At 45.0% G+C, this 20,447-nt stretch overlaps 1 protein-coding gene across 3 annotated transcripts in view; it reads left to right on the top strand.

Moving 5' to 3' along the window:
- chd7 (chromodomain helicase DNA binding protein 7) overlaps positions 1 to 18,601 on the top strand; it is a 70,197-nt gene extending 51,596 nt beyond the window's left edge. For all 3 annotated transcript variants that reach the window (XM_075483710.1, XM_075483711.1, XM_075483712.1), the window contains exons 24-41: positions 1,227 to 1,426; positions 2,480 to 2,639; positions 4,163 to 4,252; positions 6,121 to 6,224; positions 7,970 to 8,099; positions 8,409 to 8,524; positions 10,396 to 10,816; positions 10,996 to 11,204; positions 11,319 to 12,341; positions 12,701 to 12,864; positions 13,200 to 13,445; positions 13,592 to 13,762; positions 13,850 to 14,083; positions 14,191 to 14,406; positions 14,537 to 14,677; positions 14,794 to 14,898; positions 14,982 to 15,162; positions 15,334 to 18,601. In XM_075483710.1, coding sequence (XP_075339825.1) covers positions 1,227 to 1,426; positions 2,480 to 2,639; positions 4,163 to 4,252; positions 6,121 to 6,224; positions 7,970 to 8,099; positions 8,409 to 8,524; positions 10,396 to 10,816; positions 10,996 to 11,204; positions 11,319 to 12,341; positions 12,701 to 12,864; positions 13,200 to 13,445; positions 13,592 to 13,762; positions 13,850 to 14,083; positions 14,191 to 14,406; positions 14,537 to 14,677; positions 14,794 to 14,898; positions 14,982 to 15,162; positions 15,334 to 16,388 — 4,966 coding nt within the window. In that variant the 3' untranslated portion in view covers positions 16,389 to 18,601. The remainder of the gene's footprint in view (positions 1 to 1,226; positions 1,427 to 2,479; positions 2,640 to 4,162; positions 4,253 to 6,120; positions 6,225 to 7,969; positions 8,100 to 8,408; positions 8,525 to 10,395; positions 10,817 to 10,995; positions 11,205 to 11,318; positions 12,342 to 12,700; positions 12,865 to 13,199; positions 13,446 to 13,591; positions 13,763 to 13,849; positions 14,084 to 14,190; positions 14,407 to 14,536; positions 14,678 to 14,793; positions 14,899 to 14,981; positions 15,163 to 15,333) is intronic.
- The last annotated feature ends 1,846 nt before the right edge of the window (positions 18,602 to 20,447 follow it).

The following is a 20,447-nucleotide window of genomic DNA, read 5'->3' as shown; positions in this document are numbered from 1 at the left end:
TCACTTTCCCTCACCCACCATTTTACGCTTTCTATAAAGGTTGGAAGTAAGACTGGTTGACATGGTTCAGTGAATATTGGGAGGCAGAGCCGAGAAAAAGGCTGAATGGACACCACATCAGTTAGTGGAGTCCTGAAGTGGTGGGGGGGATATGGGCTGTGATCCATGTAAACACACACAGGGGGGGATGTCTGGGTGGCACTATTTAAGACGCCAGTTATAGTTAAGTCAACAGCCTGGTAAGATGCACAGTATAATGAGATCCCAGCACTCATCGCTGTGTGTGGGGCTGCGAGACCAAATGATGTGGATTTGTGTAAATATTCATGAAGGATGAGGGTCGTGTCAGCCATGAAATGGTGGACCACGGATTTAGAAACTGTCTGTCTGTGTAGCATCATGAATGTTGCTTGGCCAGAGTCGAGTTTTGCTTTTTAGAGTGTCCGAACAAGGTAACTTACAATGTATAAAAAAGAATAAAAATAATCTGCCCAGTTTCTTTTTTTGGTCAGCGAGGTTAAAAAGAACTGATCAGTTTTCAGATCAGTTTTTGATTATACAAAATTCCCTATCCTAACTAATGGCGCTTTTCCGCTAGCTCGCTTCGGCTCGGCTCGGCACACTATTGCGTGTTTCCACTAGCACGCAGTACCTGCAACCGGTTAGATTTTCCGTATCACCTCAGCCCTGGTTCCAAGCGAGCCGAAGCGTTACTCAGCCGATTGCCTTCCACTGATTGACCGATGAGTGTCATCACTTTTCAATACTGTTTTGTCCTGCGGCCAGGAGTCTTCTCTGGCTCTCTTCTCTTGCCTTCTGTGTGACAAAAAGCGACAGGGTGAGCAGCAACACGAGCGCCTCGATGTCCTCCATGCTATCCTCCTCGTATGTTGTTGTTCTGGTCGCGCAGCCGTGTTACGACGACCCCGCTCACGTCGAGGAGGCATGAAGTATACTCGGTTGTAATGGAAACACAACCAAACCGAGCCGTGCCGAGCTAGTGGAAAAGCGCCATAATACCACTTTAGCTTTTGCATAATTAAGTTGACCATCACTGAAAACTGAAAATTAAAAATTTTGATTCCTATTCCTTTTTGTTGACTATGCTATGAATATCATGGTTTCAGTATTCGTTGAGTATTTTATGTCACAGCTTATGCACATGTTTAGGTTTTATATTTGTTTTGTTTTGTTTTATATTTATTTCTACCTGTGTTTGTCTTCAGTTGGGGTAGGTGGAGTGACATCTTGGCTCACGGTCGCTTCAAGCGCCCCTTGAAGGAGACAGATGTGGAAACCATCTGCAGGGCCCTCCTGGCCTACTGCCTGCTGCATTACCGTGGAGACGAAAACATCAAAAGTTTCATTTGGGACTTGATCACCCCAAGTGAAGACGGGACCACCAAAACATTGACCAACCACTCTGGTAACATAGACAAACCCCCTGATTTTCCAACATGTTCAGTTTGTGTGTCTTCTACAAGAACATATAGTTACTAATGTCCTGCTGTATTGGAACGTTTTATAGAAGAATTCATCTATATGTACAGTTTTAAGTCGAAAGTAACATACCTCTTCCCACCTGGTCGGTCCCGCCACCCTTTTGTGGAGGAAATTTCCTGTGCAGAAACACACAGCTTACCACGGCTTGGAAAGAATAAAATTTGGTTGTATTGTTTTGAATTTAGTTGGACAGTTAAAACATATTCCATTTGGTACTGAGGTCCTTTTTTTAGCACGGCGAACGATGCAATTATCAGCTGTTTTCAAATGAAAAAAATAACCAAACTGAAAGATTTGTGGTGACATCAATAGTGGCTAAAAACGACAGTTGCGAATGATATGTAGACTGCTAATATTACATTCTGCCAGTGGACATGTTGATCAACATAATGCTGGCACCATTGTGCAAAATCCAAAGCAAACCTGAAAAGTGTAGATGGAACCTAAATGATTGACACAAAGATTGAATTTGGCTGAGTTGTTGTTGCCTTGCCTGCATCATGTGTGCTCCAGCTTATACCATGAAAGACCAACCCTCTATGGAAGGAAAGAGCAGATTTATTACAGCTTTTAAGTGAATAGCAAACCCATTAATGCACACTGTAGTAAACTGGACAGTCAATTTTCAGTCAATCAACTCCAGATTTACTCTACGTTAATGTGTTCATACATCAAACATGATCTCATAGCAAAGTCCATCAGATGCCCCAGCCACCGCGTGGCTTGCAGTGAACTTATAGTACAGCTAAAATTGTACAGTGTGTAGTTGCCTTCAGACTGATGGATCAAGAGATCAAGTTAATTTAATGGCAACTTCTAAAGAATATGGACACATCAGCTGTGTAGAACAAAACAAATAGTGCTCAGATTAGATCTTGTTATTAATGAATTAATATTCCTTAAGATGTTTCCAAGAGTTATAGGTTCCAGTTTGTGTGCTATTGGCTTACCATCCTCTGCCTGTCTCCCTTCCTAGGTCTGTCTACTCCTGTACCCAGGGGCAGGAAGGGGAAGAAGGGGAAGTCCATGGCTCCGCCTCCACAGACTCCACGAGCTGATTGGCTTGCCAGCTGCAATCCTGACCATTTGCTGCAAGAGGATAGCTACAAGAGACACCTGAAACATCACTGTAACAAGTAGGGCTCTCAACTATTCACACACACACCTGACGCACAGTGGCAGCCATTCGAATAAGTCTGTCCCTGAACACGGCCTCATGGACGTATGACTGTAATAAGTTTGTTAACAAAGTGATGTAGTTACACATTAATGGATTGAACTCTCGCTTTACAAAAAAGATATGGATAGAAGTTGCAGGGCTCTACAATCGTACACTTAGCACAACTTCAACTGAAGCAGCTGTCTCCCTGTATTCCTCCTGACTCTGTCACACACACAGTCATTTGTCTGTGGTCAGCTTCCTCTCCCGTAGTCGGGGAGAAATGCTTCCTTGCCCTTACAAATTCAATTCCAAGATTTTTTTTCTTCTTCTTGAGGGAGAAGTTACTGTGTGTGTGTGTGTGTGTGTGTGCCTGGCTGTGTGCCAGACCAGGTGCTAGGCAGGCAGACCTGTTGGAAGTGGGTGAAAGACGTGCACAAACACAGACGCACACATACACACACTTGGGGGTGATTATGTGGTGCCATCTGCTAGGCTGGAGCACAGCGTTGTGTGGCTAATCAGGCCTGGCACATTGATGGATGAGCACACACAGCCTGCCAACAAACACACACACACTGCAACTTGTTATGCCATTGATGCACAAATATACACACACACACACACACACACTCGAAATGAGTTGCAAATGACTGTCTTCATACCCTCCCCCATCTCTTCAGCACCTCTCTAAACTTTCTATTTCCTCCCTTCCAGCACAGCTCCATCCTTTCAGTTCTTCTCTCTGCTCCTCCCACTCATCACCTCCTTTCAACCCCCACCTCGCCCCACTGTCCTCTGCTATAAACGCCACTGGCATTAAGTCCTGGTGACAAATGTTTACAGTGAAGCAGATCTCTCGGATAGCAGTGTTTCCAATGTCTGGAGATCAAATATGACTCTGATTCTCTTCGACTCAAGGGATTCATTTGAACAGGGGAGCTGCTTTAAGTATTTTCTGATACATCTGTAATTTGTATCCAAGGAAGAGGAAGTAGAGGAAAACTCTGTAATGGAAGACATTTAGACACAATAGATTCACCATCTGAATAATACAAAGAAGTAATAAGGTATTGCCTTAACAGGTCATTCCCCTGCAGAAATCACTCCAGTGTGAACGGCATTACCATGGTTCCTTTTGTTAATGAAACAATTATCATATTCAGTCATTCAACTTAATTTAGATGGGGAAATTAATTAATGAGCAGTGCTACAAATGACCTGTTTCAGTGGAATATAATAGATATGTTCCAAATGTTTGCAACAATTAATTCCACTAGATAAATGCACGATGAGGAGAAGTACTTGGCTTTATGTTTATCTTTAGACTCCTGGTAATGCAAAATGAGGAGTGTAAAACAAAATATTGTCTTCATCTGAAGATTAATAAGGTGTTTGATCAGTTGATTACTTGTTAATATTGCAACCCTCCAAAGTCCTGTCTTTGTTGAACTAAATCAAAGATGAGCGTCACTAACTTTTTCTTTCTCTTTCTCTTAGGGTCTTGCTGAGAGTGAGAATGCTGTATTACCTGCGACAGGAAGTCATAGGCGATCAGGCAGAGCGCATCCTGGAAGGGGCTGACTCCAGGTTAGTAGGCGCCTTGTGCAATTATCTCACCCCACCCCCGAGAGGACAGATTCCAACATTGTATGATCTTTTTTTTCCTTTTCCTTTTCCTTTTTCACTGTGAGCTTTTTGCTTCTCAAGTTGGCTCATCTTTAACAATTAACTACGACATCATTGGGATCTCAGATGAGTTCAGATATTTTAAAGCAGCACCTGACTTCCCAGTAGTAATCCCTTACAATGTGAGCAATCTGTAATGGGCCATAAAAGATGCAATTTTGGTGTTATTCCACTCTTATGCACCCTCACTCTTCATCATCCAACACTTTCTTAGGAAGTGGCAACCTGATATTAACTCGGGGAGAAAAAGAATCCTGTGCTGCAGAGTAGTTTTCCTAGAATAGAAGATGCAGTCGGGAAGGCTTAATGTCTCGGATGCATCATGAAGAAAGTTGAAACCGATATTTATATGAACGTTTGATGAATTATTACTAAGTGTATTTCAGTCTGTTCTAGTGGCCTCTTTGGCAGGATTCTTTCTATTCTGACAGACAAAACACACACGATCTGGAGGAACTTAGCTTTTTATCACAGTTTGACCCATTTAGAAGTTTGAGTCTTTTGACAAGCTATTCCCTATTACCGTTTGGCACCAGGTCTCACAGTGCTGATGTGAAGGTTAGATGAGCTGCTCACCTTGACTGCTTCCTTCATCTCATTTTGACAGCTCCTTCACTCCTTCACCCTTCTTTTGCTCTCTTCTTGCCATCTGTCCATCCCTTTCTTTCTCTGCAGTGCATTTTAGTCCCATCTCCCATCCCCCCCTCTTATGCTGCCACCCAGATGTGAATGCATTTATAATGTGGAGCACGTGCACTCAAAGTTGTTCTCTCCCACCTCCTCCCTTTTGTCCCTCCCCCTGCTCAATGGCTACTGTGACAGACCCAAGTGTGTGTGTGTGTGTGTGTGTGTGTGTGTGTGTGTGTATGTTTGTCAGCGCGTGCCAGACAAGAGCATACGGGGTGCCATCGTGCCAACATATGCCAGGGGGATTTAGCATGCCAGTCTTGGCGTGCACACATTTGTGTGTATATGTTGCCAAGGCCAGGCATGCTGCTGTTTGCAGAGATAAGGGACAGTTTCACTGGTTTCTTCTCTCCTCCCGTCACCCTCTGTGTTTCTGCTCCCATTGTGTATCGTACCCTTTCTCCCCATAAGTAGCTGGAAATGCCATTCTTTCCATAATGGAGGGATTTTGGGGGGAGGGTACTGCTTAGAAGTAGTTATTGCAGATTTAAAACTATTGGCAGTTTATGTACATGCATGATTTTGAATTGGACTGAAACAAATCTGAAATGAAAGCATGAGAGTAACACCTTCAAGCTCAGTCCTAAGTTTTTGTTCTATGGTGGGTTTACCGAAGAATGTTTTAGCAAAATTTTCAGTAAAATTGACCGTAGCGTAACTGAACTATCATTAATGCTTATTACATATTAGCCAGATTCTAATGTGTATAAACTAATACGTATAATAGTATCCCTTTTTTATTGCTTGAAACCTTAAAAAATTGGGCACCAGTCGGCCTTTAAGGGTGGAATGAGTGTGGAAACTCATGGTTAAATGCATGAACAAAGAATGAATAAATATTGTTTTATTGTTAGCTAAATTTTATTAACCATAACTAGATTATTACAGAAAGCTTTAACTATAGCATGTACAGTTATAACCCTTTATTACTGTGTTTTTGTTTAAACTCTTAAAGATTCAGACACGTGGGTGAAAATCGGGCTTCTGTTCCCTATTTTTCTCTTTGGAATGGAAATACAATACTGATGTCATAATGAAGCTAATGGTACAATCAGTGATGTGACTGTTTGTCTCTGCCACAGTGTGCTGGATATCTGGATTCCTCAGCCGTTCCATGCAGAGGTCCCAGCTGACTGGTGGGACAGCGAGGCTGACAAGTCCTTGCTCATCGGTGTCTTCAAACACGGTAACAGACACACACCAGCACCTTCACACTCACTCATGTACAGACCCACACCTCCCTGCATGGCAGCCATAACACACACACACACACACACACACACACACACACACACACACACACCACATACTCACAACCACACACTTTGATAATGTCAGCACCTTTATACACACACTCAGACACTCCAGTGGCTTCCAGCAGAGTAAGCATCACGCAAGCACTTAGACACACTGGGTGAGCGCGTGCACACATGTATACCACCCGCTTCTGCTGCCACCAGTTGATTGGTGTTGCTATGGCAATGGCGGTACGCAGCTGGCAGGCTTAGTGTGCAGTTGGGAGTGTGATTGATGGCTGTTTTCACCACTGGCTGTGTGTGTGTATCTGTGCACACAGGGTGTTACAGGTGTTAATGTCTTTTTTTTTTTTTTTTTTTTAAAAAAGCAAACAAAATTTTTACTCTGTCTTTTTATTCTGGATCTGGTTATTTGGATCATCATTAAACTCCATTAATCCATCTGTGTCCCACCTTTGGGTGCTAACTGGGTATCTGAATGTCATTCCCATAGACATAGTGAGGAGGCAGAGTTTGACGCAAGTTTGCTTTTGTTGGAGACCTTCATTCATATTAATTTGGCATAATTGTCATAATTTTTCTATCATTGCCACCTTCTATGATTCAATTAGGACACACGCACACACAGCACAATACCATACGGCTCAACCGTAGTTAATCATAATCCTTATTCACCAGGGAGGCCCTTCAGGGGGAGTAACACGCACACACATATACCCACTGTGTGCAGAAAGACACACAAAACAATGCTAGACCCACACACAGAAGAGTGATGGCCTATAAAGGCCCCGATGATTAACGTTTGCCTGCGGGCGCAGAGCTGGGCGTGTGTCTGTAAGACTGAGCGACGGTTAGAAACAATGCGTTACATCTTTTCTAATTGAAATGTGATGGAGAGAAGGGAAGAAGGAGACAAGAAAAGTTAGAGGAGGCAATGTGGTTGTTTAACTGTGACCTTACTCACTCGTCTTCCTCCCCTACCTCCTGTCCTCCCTGCTCCTTTCTTCCTCCTCCTCTTCTGCTGCTTTTCTTTGCTCTTTTACTCCTTACATGCTCCTCTGCATTTTTCTCCCATCCCTTCCGTTTTTGCCCCCCTCTCCTTCCCGATGTGTCTCAGTAGGATCTGCACATTCTAATCTGTTCTGCCTGAATGCTCCTAACGGACAAACACGCACAGTTTCTCACACCCAGTTGCTCACTTTCCGACACACACACACACACTCTCCTCCTCTTCCTCTTTTGCTCGCTCCCTCTCTATCCGACACAAATAAGCACCTGCAGGCTCACTCGGATCAGCGTGCGTTCAGTACACGCATATGCAGAACAGAGACGAGTGTGCAACACACACACAGTCCGTCTTGTCTGCAGCTGGCTCCTTGGGTCTGCCCTTCTGCTGCTGTTTTTGTCTATTCCTTCATTTAATATGGATGCTCTGTGTGTGTTGGCCCGTGTAGCATTCCGACTGTCTAGTAGTGTGTTAGAAAGCATAACTTTTTTCACCCTTCTTTCTAGGAGTTTGCCTTTAGCCGAAGTGTGTTGAAAAGTAATTTTTCAGTGTCCCTGAAGCAAACTGGACAGGTTACTTGATGGAATACAGATTCAAGCCCTTTTACACCTCCAGACATGGGTTCCAGATGTCTGCATTTCTCATCTTTCTCTTTGCCTCTCTCTTCAGGCTATGAGAAGTACAACTCCATGCGTGCCGACCCCACCCTGTGTTTCTTGGAGCGAGTGGGCATGCCAGACGCCAAAGCGATCGCTGCTGAGCAGAGGGGCTCTGACATGATGGCAGATGGTGTTGAGGGGTAAGAGAGCAGGCTTCATTGGCCAAAAAGCAACCTTTTACTGGCCTGTACTTGTAATATCTTTTTTGTGTGTTCCCATTCCGATTTGCTTTTCTTTAGTCTCATTGTGATGATGTTTTGTCCAGCACCTTCCTCTGCCATTTTTTTTTTTGTTTGTTTGTTTTTTTTTTTTTTTGGCTCTTTAATAACACACAGCGTCAAGTGTTACCCACATTTTCTGCTTGCTCCGGGATTCTGGAAGAAGATTTTGCTTTAAAGGTAACATTATAAAGCGTCTTTGATTAACCAGTCTTTTGTTACTTTCTTTAGTGAGGATGAGGATCCAGAGTACAAGCCAATGCGTATGCCTTTCAAAGATGACATGGATGACTTCACTAACTCTCCTCTGGATGACAAAGATGACACAGTGGAAGGTGAAACTGAAGGTAAGCTTGGACTTCACACACTCAGTGTAGAATTATTTCATGAGAAGTATTAAAAATGTTCAGTGAAAGTGTGAACTCATGAGGAGAACAACCCAATACTGACCCACAAAACTTTACAAAAGCCATTTTATATCTTTAAATGGAGGGGAAAAAACGACTATGTGAAACGAATTATTCCTTTTTATACAAATGAGCTGTTCAAAGATCGGAGTTGTTTGTTAACCTGAGGTCCGTTTCACGAAGCAGGTTTAGTGAAAACTCTGAGTTGATTAACCCTGAAATGAGGGAAACTCTGAGTTTTCTGTTTCACAAAGGGAGGTAACTTAACCTCTCGCTCAGTTACCATAGTAACAGACTCTCTGAACCTAACCTGGTCGGGACCAAGTTTTATTCAAGAAACCTCGAGTTTCTCTCTGTCTCCGCCCTCTTTCAGCCACACACGCCATTTGATTTCCTCATTCATTCAGTCAGGAGAGCGAGTTCTTCTACTTCTAGAAGTCCATTAGGCACAGTAGGAGATTACTTTTTTCACGGACATGGCATGTCCTTTTGACAACGATCCCGTGGATGAAGGTGCAGCAATATTGTACAGAGAAATAAATATTCGTCGAAGATGGTTATCAGACCGCGCATAGATTTTTACATTTACAGACAATTATCTTTTTGAGCGGCACCATCAGAATGTGTTGGGACAAAAGGCATAAAAGACAAATAAATATTTGTATGAATAGGCTTAAAAAATATATAGGCCTATTATATTTTATAAAGACACTTGTCTCTTGGGGGTGGGCCACCACCCATTTTACGGGCATCTGCCTTCTTTCTGTTGCCTCAGTAGAAGTCTGTGTTAGTTTAAATAGGCTTAATTATTTAACAGAACATGATATAGATGATGACTCTAAATTGTCCTTAGGAGTGAGTGTGAGTGTGCATGGTTGTTTGTCTCGTTTGTCTCTATGTGGCCCTGTGATGGACTGGCGGCCTGTCCAGGGTGTACCCCGCCTCTTGCCCATTGACCGCTGGGATAGGCTGCAGCCCCCCCCCCCGACCCGACTGACGGATTCAGCGGTATAGATAATGGATGGATGGATGGATGGATGATATAGATAGATAAAGACATAGTTTATGTGTGTGAAAACAGCATTATGTTGGGGATAAAATAACTGCACAGTCAAATAGCCACTTAATATTTATTTTACAGTGTAAAACATGAACAAAATGAGCCTCCATGCCGACGTCTCACCTGTTTGAACAATGTTTTTATAATTCATCTTAAACTGATGCCAAGTGCGCTTCTCCCCTGCGAGATTGCACCTAAATGAATGGGTTACCATTCAAGCAGTTTCCCTGTAATATTATTGTGATTGCAAAGGACTACATTTAAACTTACGCTTTTGCTGCTGCAACGGTGTTGCACTTATTTCTAAAAACGTATTGAAACTCGCCGTATGAGCGCATTAAGATTTCCAATTCGAGGTTGGTGAAAAACGTAGCCCCTCCTCTTCCCCGTTGCCATGGTGACTCGTCGAATCGGGGCTCCATTGATGCTGGCTTTTTAAAGTTGTGGTGCACGCGCAAACTCAAGGTGAACCTACTCAGAGTTGATTAACCTCACTCAAATCAGCGTTTCTGGAACCGAAAACTCAGAGTTTTCAATCTCAGAGTAGATCAACTCAGAGATCAGGAATAGACTCAGTTGGTTGAACCTGCTACGTGAAACGGACCCCTGGTCTAACAAACGATGTCAAGCTGAAATGCAATAAACCGACTTTGTTTATTCTGTGACTTTTGGGTGTCTCTGCTTCAGCAGCGCCATGTAGAGCAAATTATGATATTAAAATAGTTTGAATGACATCTCTTCTTTCCTGTAGTTAAATCTGGTGAAAACGGTCAAAGTGCAGCATCATTGGGCGGAGCTTCTGGCTCCAACGAGCGGCTCTATTGGCCAGCAGCCTCTGCTCTGACAGCCCGTCTGCGTCGTCTAATCACGGCTTACCAGCGTTCCAACCGAAGAGAGCAGCTCCGCCAGGAGGCACTCAGCAGACCTGATGGCCGCCGCCGCCGACGCAGGGAGTTCCTGCCTTCTATTGCCATGGTTCCTGAAACAGGAGGAGGAGCAACTTACATCCAAGATGGCACAGGGGTGTTTATGACAGACGGAAGCCCATATCTGGCTAAAGGAAGTGCTTACTTTGCCAAAGGTGGTCAGTTCATGCCAGAGGCTTCGCCAGTAATGACCGCCAGCTCCCTGATGGCTGATGGAGCCATGTATTACAAAGAGAGACGTCAAAGGTACATTACATTTAAGATTATATGATGCTGAGGGTTTATCAGTGCCTCTATGTGAAATTACAGTAATAAAACACCCTAAACAACCAAAGAATAATAATTAAAAAAAAGTAATCTAATAACATCCTACCTTCTGGTTAAAATTTCTCTCTTCTTTCTTTTTTTTTATTTTTTTTATTCAGATGGACGCGTCGGGAGGAGGCAGATTTCTATCGTGTTGTGTCCACCTTTGGAGTTGTCTTTGATACCCAACGTCAGAAGTTTGATTGGGCACAGTTCAGAGCTTTTGCTCGGCTGGACAAGAAAACAGACGAGAGTCTGGAGAAGTATTACTACTCATTCATCGCCATGTGTAAAAGAGTCTGCAGAATGCAGATCAAGACTGAAACGGGTACGAGAAATCATGCTTTGTACAGCCTACAGTTACATTAACCATCAAGTGAGCAACTTTTCTACATATGTATTTTTCTTACTTAAGGGCATCTTATGCTTTTTCCCTTATCAGAACTCCCAGACCCGACCCTGATCATCGACCCCATCACAGAGGAACGGGCCTCCCGCACCCTGTACCGCATCGAGCTCCTTCGGCGCATTAGAGAGCAGGTCCTCCCTCACCCACTTCTCTCTGAGCGACTCAAGCTCTGCCAGCCCTCCCCAGACCTTCCAGAGTGGTGGGAGTGTGGCCGCCATGACCGGGACCTCCTCCTGGGGGCCTCTAAGCATGGTGTGAGTCGTACCGATTATCACATCCTAAATGACCCTACCTTGGCCTTTCTGGAGTCCCACCAGCGCTTTACTAGTCAGCGAGGGACTGGAGTTGGCGTAGGAGCCCTGGGAGAACTTACCAAAGCTGCGATGGGAACTGCAGAGGCAACCTCTGCTCCAGTTCTCACCCCCGCAGAGTTGGCAAGTGCTGAAGCTGCTGCCAAAATTGCTGTTAATGCAGCTAAAGAGGAGGAGACAGAAGAGAAGGACATAAAGATGGAGGAAGGGAAAGCAGAGATAGAGGTGAAAATGGAAATGGAGGCAGGAGATACCGACGACATTCCATGTACCAACACTGAGACCCTTGATGAACAAAAGGAAAGTCAGACAGACATTGGAGAAGGTAAAGACGAAACGGTTCATTCACCAGTCAAGGAGGTCAAGACCGAGGAGCCTCAGCCAAAGGTAGAAAAAGATGAGCAGGAAGCCCAGACAGAGGAGCAGAGAGGAGAGGACACGACTCTGAAGCTGACAAACGACCAAGACAAAGACTTGACAGGGAAGAGCAGCTCGAGTCCTGAAGGCTGTCTCAGCAACCAGAGGGACACGAGCACTGAAGAACAGGACATCCCAGAACATCAAAACTCTTCTCCTGAAGCCCAGCTGAGCCACAGGACTGCAGATGAGGACGATGGAGAGGAGAGGGAGAACCCAGAGGCTCTTAAATCCCCCAAATCTGCTGACACAGAGAGGAGCCCGGAGGACGATGAGGAAGAGAGGCTGGATGAAGATGACAAATCTGAGAAATCCTCTCAGGCTGAAGGTGTGAAACAGGGATTATGTTTAAAGTTTTATCTTTGGATTTGTTTAGCAGGGGCATGAGGGAAGTTTTAGCTCTTGCTTCCACACAGTATGGAAGTCTCAATTGTCTTTCATAAATTGTTCATAAGTATATTATAATTGCTTTTGTTACAGTTTATTTGTCGACACCCATTATAGCTGACCCCAACCCTCCGTCACAGTCTATTACTGTTTTTCCCCTCATGACCCATCAATGCTTTAATGAGCATTAGTTCCAGGGAAAGAGAATAAAATTAGTTTGGATCCCTTGATAGCAATTTGGAAGTGCTATTTTTAATTAAAGGTTGCTACATGACTCTTTCTTTCTTTCTTTCTGTATAGCGAGTGCTGCATCAGAGCACAAGAACTTTGATGAGGAGAGCATCGCTTCCCTGAGCACAGCTCGAGAAGAGACCCGAGATGGGTTCTGCCCCGACGACCTACCAGAAACGTCTGCTCTGCAGGCCCTGCAGGAGCGCACCTACGGCTTCTCTTTCTGGCCTAAGGTGAGATTTGCATGAAAGCATGTCAGGTAGTGATCTGTGTGCAATCATGTCTCACAGGTTTGATTGATTGTGGGTTGCTCATTAAGTCGTACTCGGCACTACTGTTTTTCTGTTATTTCTATCTGACTTTTTTTGTTTAGTTTTTAAATTTGCTGTCACACTGCTCATACCTTAGCTTGTACTGGTATTGTAAATATACCAGCTTGTTGTAAAGTAGATGGCTGACTCCCAGCAGCCAAGGTAATTTTCTGAGAAATTTACAGTAGACAGAAGGAGTCTAATGGAGGAACTGACAGAATAATTCATCACCTTTCCCCATTCCCTCCACTTTTTAGGATCGAGTGATGATCAACAGGATGGATAATATCTGTGAGGCGGTCCTGAAGGGCAAGTGGCCTGTCAACAGGCGCCACATCTTTGACTTCCCCAGCAACCTAATTCCAGGTCATGGCTCCACGGCAACCACAGGAGCTGTAGCCATGGTGACCGAAAGCCCGCTGCAGAGGCGGAGCCTGGCCGAGCTGACGATGGCTGGCATCCACACCCCATACGAAGATAAAACCCTGTCCCCCCAGCTTCATGTAAGTGTTTGTGCACATAAATAACACCCTTCAAATCCAGTAAAAGGATGTTAACGATCATAGTGTCATCGGTTCATCAGTGTTACTAATCTGAACTCCTTGATAAGTTTACAGGGAAATGATTAACTGTTAACTTGGTTTTGTAGGAGGATGCTCTGAGCCTGACGGTGCCTCGACAAAGGAGGAGAAGAAGAAAAAAGATTGAGATTGAGGCAGAGAGGGCCGCCAAGAGGCGTAACCTGATGGAGATGGTGGCTCAGCTGAGGGAAAGTCATGCTGCCGCCGAGTCTCAGAGCCAGGCTATAGACCTCACCAAGGTGCTCGCAATGCCTCATTATAAGCTAAACGTAATCACGTGCCTTTCTTTTTTTGGTTTACTGAAACGGGTCTTACTTTGACTTTAGGGTATGCACCATCAGCACAAGGCTTCTGCCTCATTGGCTGGCTTCCCCAGCGCCCTGGTGACAAACTCGTCTCTCAAGGCCCAAATGGAATTGCTGCAAATGGCCACACCCTCTGGCCACAGAGCCAATGGTTCAGTAGAGGCTGACATACCCATCACGAGAAGGAGGCGGGGCCGCAGGAAAAATGTGGAGGGCCTGGACCTGCTCTTCATGGGCAACAAGAGAGGAGGAGGGGTACGGAACAGAAGAACAGTCAAGCCGCATTATACAGACAGATGTGATCCCTTATTATAAATGCAAAGCTACGTCATATTAATGTTTCTGTTTGACACCATTTTCAGGATGATGCTGACGGGATGAAGGTTTCGGGTGTGGATGGGGCTCAAGATGCTGCCCGTTCCCACAGAGCCCACAATGTCCCTGCACAGAGCCCCAGTGCCCGATCTCTTGCCTCAGGCAGTTTGGAGGAGGAAGAGCCTGCAGTTTCCAACAAAGACTTAGGAGAGTGGCTGAGGCAGCACCCTACATACACCATGGACATGCCTGGATTTGCACCAGTAATATCCCCCTTTCATCATCACTGTTATTGCTTTGTGTGAAGCTTAAACAATCTTGTCTCAAGTTTTTGTTACCCTTTAATTACACAGCCTTTGTTTTATGTTTATTTTCTTTGTCTTTTTACAACAGAAGAGTGAGGACTTGCTGCTGTCTCAGTTTTCCAAGCCCAAGCAGAAGCGCCATCGCTGTCGAAACCCCAACAAGATCGACATCAACACCTTGACTGGGGATGAGAGAGTGCCTGTAGTCAACAGACGAAATGGGCGCAAGGTGAAGACGTACACCAAAACAGCTGCCTTACATATCGATCAGAGAACCACCGCCTTTTCAAGATTACACGCTTTTTTCACATTTATACATTTCATGTCATCCTCCTTTTCCTTTAGATGGGCGGGGCGATGGCTCCACCAATGAAGGAGCTCCCCAGGTGGTTGCTGGAGAACCCAGAGTTCTCCATCGCTCCTGATTGGACGGACATTGTCAAGCAGTCGGTTAGTTCCAAAGACAGCGGTTTCTTCTTGGACATATTTGTAAATTGAAGTTGTTTTCTCATTAAAAATCCATCTCCACACAGGGTTTCCTCCCCGAAGCTATGTTTGACCGACTTCTGACAGGCCCTGTGGTCAGAGAGGAAGGTGTGCGTCGTCGGGGGCGACGGCCCAAATCTGAGATAGTAAAGGCAGCTGCCGCAGCTCAGGCAGCAGCTGCAGCTCAGGCTGCTCAGGCATCCCTGGCTTCCGCTGCTTCATCTGCAGGTACACACCACCCCACTCATCACACACCACTACTTTCATACCAGGGGACAATGGCCACTGTTACATAGCCTGAGTATGAGATGGAGCTTATTAGTTGTTCTAGCAGCTTAGATGCGTGTCCACACTCGGGAGGTCACAGAGCATGTTTTAACTCTGCATGTGTTTCTGCAGGAGGAATCAACCCTCTGCTGCTGAGCAGTCTGTTTGGAGGAATGGACTTGTCTTCTCTCCAGAGCCTCCAGTCTCTCCAGTTGGCTGCTGGTCTGATGGCCTTCCCCCCCGCTGACCCCAAGCAGACTGCTGCCAACGCAGCCGCTGCCTCAATGCTGCCCCTCATGCTGCCTGGTATGGGTGGCCTGCCTAATATGGCCGCCGCCATCCCCAACATGTTTAGCCTCGGAGGGCTGTTTGGTAGTAACCTGGCGACAGCCGCTGCCGCCTCCGCTGCATCCAACTCAGCCATTGCTGCAGCATCTGGCAGCACCAACGGAACAGTGGAGGGAGAGAGCGGAGACAGTGATGGGACAGTAACGACTATGAGGAAGGGACAGGGGAAGGAGAAAGAGGAGGGAGAAGATGGGGACAAGGCGGGAGATGATGACGAGGGAAACGAGGAGGGAGCTAAGAGGGCAAAGAAGATGGAGGGTGAGAGTGGTTTAGAAAAAATGGAGAAATCTCTCAGCAATGTCACCGCAGCTCCTAAGATGGGAGCTGCTGATTCGTCAGCCGAGGTATCCATTAACGGTGACGCGGCTGCCCTGCTGGCTGCTGCTGGCATGTCTGCCAATTCCCTGGCATTCAACCCCTTCCTCCTCTCCACCATGGCCCCCGGCCTCCTCTACCCCTCCATGTTCCTGCCCCCAGGCCTCGGAGGACTCAGCTTGCCTGGCTTCCCCACAGCCTCCACCCTGGCCGAGCTGCAGAACGCCATGGCCGGAGCGCTGGGAGGCAACGCCGCAACCCTAAACCCTCACAGAGAGGAGGAGGAGGAGGAGGACAATAAGGGGGGGGTTAAAGCCACAGAAGAGGATGAGGACGAGGAGGAAGAGGAGGACGAGGAGGATGAGGAGGGTGAAGCGGGAGGAGAAAGTGACTTGGCTGAGGAGAAAGAGGGAGGAGCAGAGGATGAGACAAGAGGTGTGGTTGAGTGTCCAGCTTCTGAGGAAAGGGGGCCAGGAGGAGAGGAGGAGGCAGCTGTGTCTCCACAGAAAGGCAAGAGTGACTGAAGTAAAATAAAAAAAACTGACTGGCCTTGAACATTTCCTCCCCTCTAAACCTCCCCTCACCACGTTTACACGCCTCCACCAGAAATATCCAAACTATTATGAATCCTGTTGTTTTTTTTTCTTTGTTTTTTGTTTTTTTTCTTTGCGCTTTCGTTGATGCTTTTTCTTTCACTCTCTTTTGTTAATTGTTTGGCCAGGTGTATTTACTATGCGTCAGAGAGGACGAGGTGTGTTTGTGTTAAGTTAAATCTCTCTGTTCGATAGTGTAGTCAGGGAAAATCCTCAGCCGCTCGCTCAGAGCTCGGCTCTTCTTCAAAGACTGTTTCTTTCTTTCGCTCTGGTTGGCCTGTGTGCACTGTGAACTGTGCACCCACACTTTTCTTTTCCACAATCCCTCAAATAGGACTTCACAAGTTTCCAATAGTACTGTTATTATTATTATAATTATTATTATTGCTGCTTTCAGCTCTCGAGTCTTTTTATTTTTTGCCTTCTTCGTCTGGACTGTTTTGTTGTCGTTGGCAGCATTTCATCAAAACAAGAAGAAACGCCTGTTGCCGGCGCTTTCTCTAACATCAGTTCTCAAAAGAAAAGAAACAGCATTACAGCTAACCCAGCTGTCTGTCTGATAAAGCTGCTGCACGAAGAATTGTGGGTAATGGAGTTGATGAAGCTGCTCTGTTTCGGAGCGGATATATATTTGTTCTTTAGTTCTCACATATCAGACCAGGTAGACTCTGATGAGGAAAACCAACCCGGCTCTCTCTCTCACACACACATCCAAACTCGTACTTGATCATGAGCTGCACACACTCAGACATTCAGGTGTCTACCACTACACCCACACTAACCCCTTCTCTGTGACTGTTTCTCGGAGGACACGTCCCCATAGCTGTTTTCCTTTTGAGTGTATGTATGTGTGCTTGTGTGCACGCTGAACCAGTACTGTTGAACCCAGTCCCACACTGAAAAACCAGTCTCGAGTCTTTCCACTGCCACATCTGAATCCAGTCTCTTTTCAGGGCAGCTGGTTTTCGGTACACGAGGTGGCAGGCGGGCTGGGTCTGCCACCAATCAGGCCCTCTGATTGGTCCGCTTCGTGCTGCCGAAACCAGCCGTTCCCGTTCAGAGTCCTCTGTGAATTTCAAGCTGCGGTCCACACAGGGATGTGATGTTTCAGGTTTATTCTTTAAAGGGGACGGCTGCCCCTCCCCCAAGTCGCTGCCGCATATTTGTTTTCTTTTATTTACTTCTTCACATCCCGGTAGTTCCAGACCAAGTGCTGCTCCCTTAGTGACCTTCTCTTTAAAGACTGTTGCTCTAGTCACACACTGACACCAGGCCTGGCCAAACAGGACTGAGACATCTTTTCAACAGAGTTGGAAATTTACAGGTTTCTGCATAAAGCTCAACTCTAGTCGCTGAGTAAGGTTGTTTTTTTGTTTGTTTTTTTGTTTGTTTGTTTTTTTCAATACTTGAAAAGCACGAGTGGCGCTTGATTTGTTTCCCCAAAAGGCCAGTTCGAGTGTCTGAGAAAAATCAAGTGCTGCAAGTGGTTCAAATATTTGAAAGTACATTCAAACCACACCCACGCTGTGGCCAGGTCTTACTAACGTTTGCTATCGCAGCCAACCCAGCAGAGGCAGGGAGAGAGAAGTGAGTCGGAGGGGGAGAGATCGGTTCTGGCTCTCTGGACACGCGTTCCCCGTCAAAGATCCTCGTTCTCCTCTCCAACGCTGAGACAGCAATAACCGAGGCAGCTTTTGAATGTTCCAGCATCACTCTCCCAACACACAAACAATATGAATTACCACAAGTGTCGTATGAATAGAAAAACAAAACTAAAACTGTAAATGATGACATAAGTACTGCAATCAATTTTGTCTCACTCTGTTCCTGTTGATGCACTGGTGTTAAAGAGTTAAAATAATCAGGTACCTTTATTACTTAGCTACTTTTCTTGAAAAAAAAAAAGGACTTTTTGTTACTTTTAGCCAGCAAGCTGAAGAGCATTACCTCAAAATTCTTATCTAGCCTTGAAGTTTACAGACATACCATGTAAATGTTTTTTTTCTTTTTTTTTTCTTTTTGTGTGTTTTTGGTTTTTTTTTTTTTCTTTTCTTTTCTTTTTTTTTTGGAGACATCATGTATGATGAATTGTAGCTATGATGCTTTTAATAAAAGTGAATCATGATATTCGCCTAGGAAACCAATCCTCAGCGTGTTTCTTGTTATTTGTGCCATTCCACTCGATCACAGAATCCAACTTAAAGTTTAAGGAACCACGTGCTGTCTGTGTGGTGATGACGTCCGTGGATTTCCTTCCTTTATAAACATTTACAGATCTGATACTTGGTAAAATATTAAATATGAAGCGGGAGGCTCGAAACAACACCCAACCCTTCAGACACTTCTTGAATACCTGTCGGTTTGTACACAGAAACTTGGAAGAATGCAGAAAACTGAAAACGTGTTTTTGGCTGTCTTTATAAAATATCTCACATTCAACCATAGCATCTTCCAAATCCCTTTGTGTTACTCTCTACAAGCCGAAACCTGGATTTGTGCGATTTGTCCAATTCTTCCAGACTGATCCCCTCGAGCGCCGTCAGACTAGATCTGAAGTGTCTGAACTGCCATCTTCAGCTCTCCAGATGGTCAGTGGGGTCTTTGTCTTGGTGTGGACTGAGCCTTTTAAGGACAATGAGATTTGTCCTGAATTGACTGCAGCACTGTCCACAGGCTCTGGTTGAGCAGCGCAGAGAGCTTAACTGTTGCTGCGTTTGGCTTCGCTTTTAGCCTCATGAGCCCCTCTTGCCCCTGCTGCTCGCTCTCTTGTCCAACTTGATTTGAGAGTCGTCACTAGAATAGGTTTCCATGCCTTATTGTTTACAAGCCACATTATGTCTACTCTCGTATGCTGCAGCTTTTCTCACCCTCTAAAACTGTTGATTGACAGTCATTGAGAAGAGTTTTAACATCTGAACACAATTGTGTCACTTTCTCCGATTGATTTTAAACAAGAGAGTTTTATGTCGTATCGGAGCCCAAAATTGGACAATAAGGAGCAGTGCCATCATCTGCAAGTCTAAAAGGCATTTTATTCATAAGATTCTGCCTCAGCCATTGAATTTACCGCTTTTAAAGTCTGAAGATTCAGCCACTTTGAAATGTGTCAGACTAACCCTGCCTGCTGTGACCACCCCGGGCATATCAACAGAGAATAAATCCATTGATACATCTGTCTTATCGGGTACAAGAACAAGTCGAGGGGATTGGTGAACTGCTCCAGCAACTCCCATACTTCACAACTTCAACCCAGAAGATCTTTCATATGTGTAAATCTTATTTAGACAATAGTCTGGAGCTATTTTAACAGCCATGCTCTCATGATAAATAATACATAAACACGTTGTTGATACTGTGAGGGGGGAATGTGTTACAGTTGGATATTAGCAAAAAGACAAATGCACAGTGAAATAACAGAAATAAATAGCAGCAAGACCTGTTAGCAGCCCCTGATAGTGTGTGTTCTGTTGAAACTAAGAACGGAGAGGAGAGAACGGTTTAATTTGAATGCACCAAACTGTTTGAGATTTGGATCTTCTGATCATTTATGAGTAAACAGATTTAGATGGCAAGAAAAAGTCGGACATGAAGAGGTGAAATGACACCACAGATCAAGCGGAGGTGAAATAAGAAAGCAGGAAACTAGTGGACTGTTGCTCTGTGTGTGTGTTTGTGTAGAAGCACACACACACACACAGAGCCCTGCAGCCAGCCATCTGAAATGGCCTCTCTCCCACTGGAGCTGCTGACAACTCACAAACTGACAGCCAAGCCCCAATGTGTATGTGTGTGTGTGTGTGTGTGTCAGTAAATGGACAATGTGTCTGAGACTTGGCTGTTCTTTTGTTGTTCCATAAAACAACAGCTTTAAACTGAACTGCACCATTGCATTCAAAGTTGTGTGAGGATTTATGTGTAAATGTTGCATAATGTGTGGTTTTGTTTGTTTTTTCTGTCAGCTGAGCTGTCTTAGAGCAGAGAAACCTGCAC

This window comes from Odontesthes bonariensis, chromosome 14, assembly GCF_027942865.1.
Source record: "Odontesthes bonariensis isolate fOdoBon6 chromosome 14, fOdoBon6.hap1, whole genome shotgun sequence".
NCBI classification, from domain to species: Eukaryota; Metazoa; Chordata; class Actinopteri; order Atheriniformes; family Atherinopsidae; genus Odontesthes; species Odontesthes bonariensis.
The sequence above is the reverse complement of the archived record's forward strand: the minus strand, read 5'-3'. Positions and strand labels throughout refer to the sequence as shown.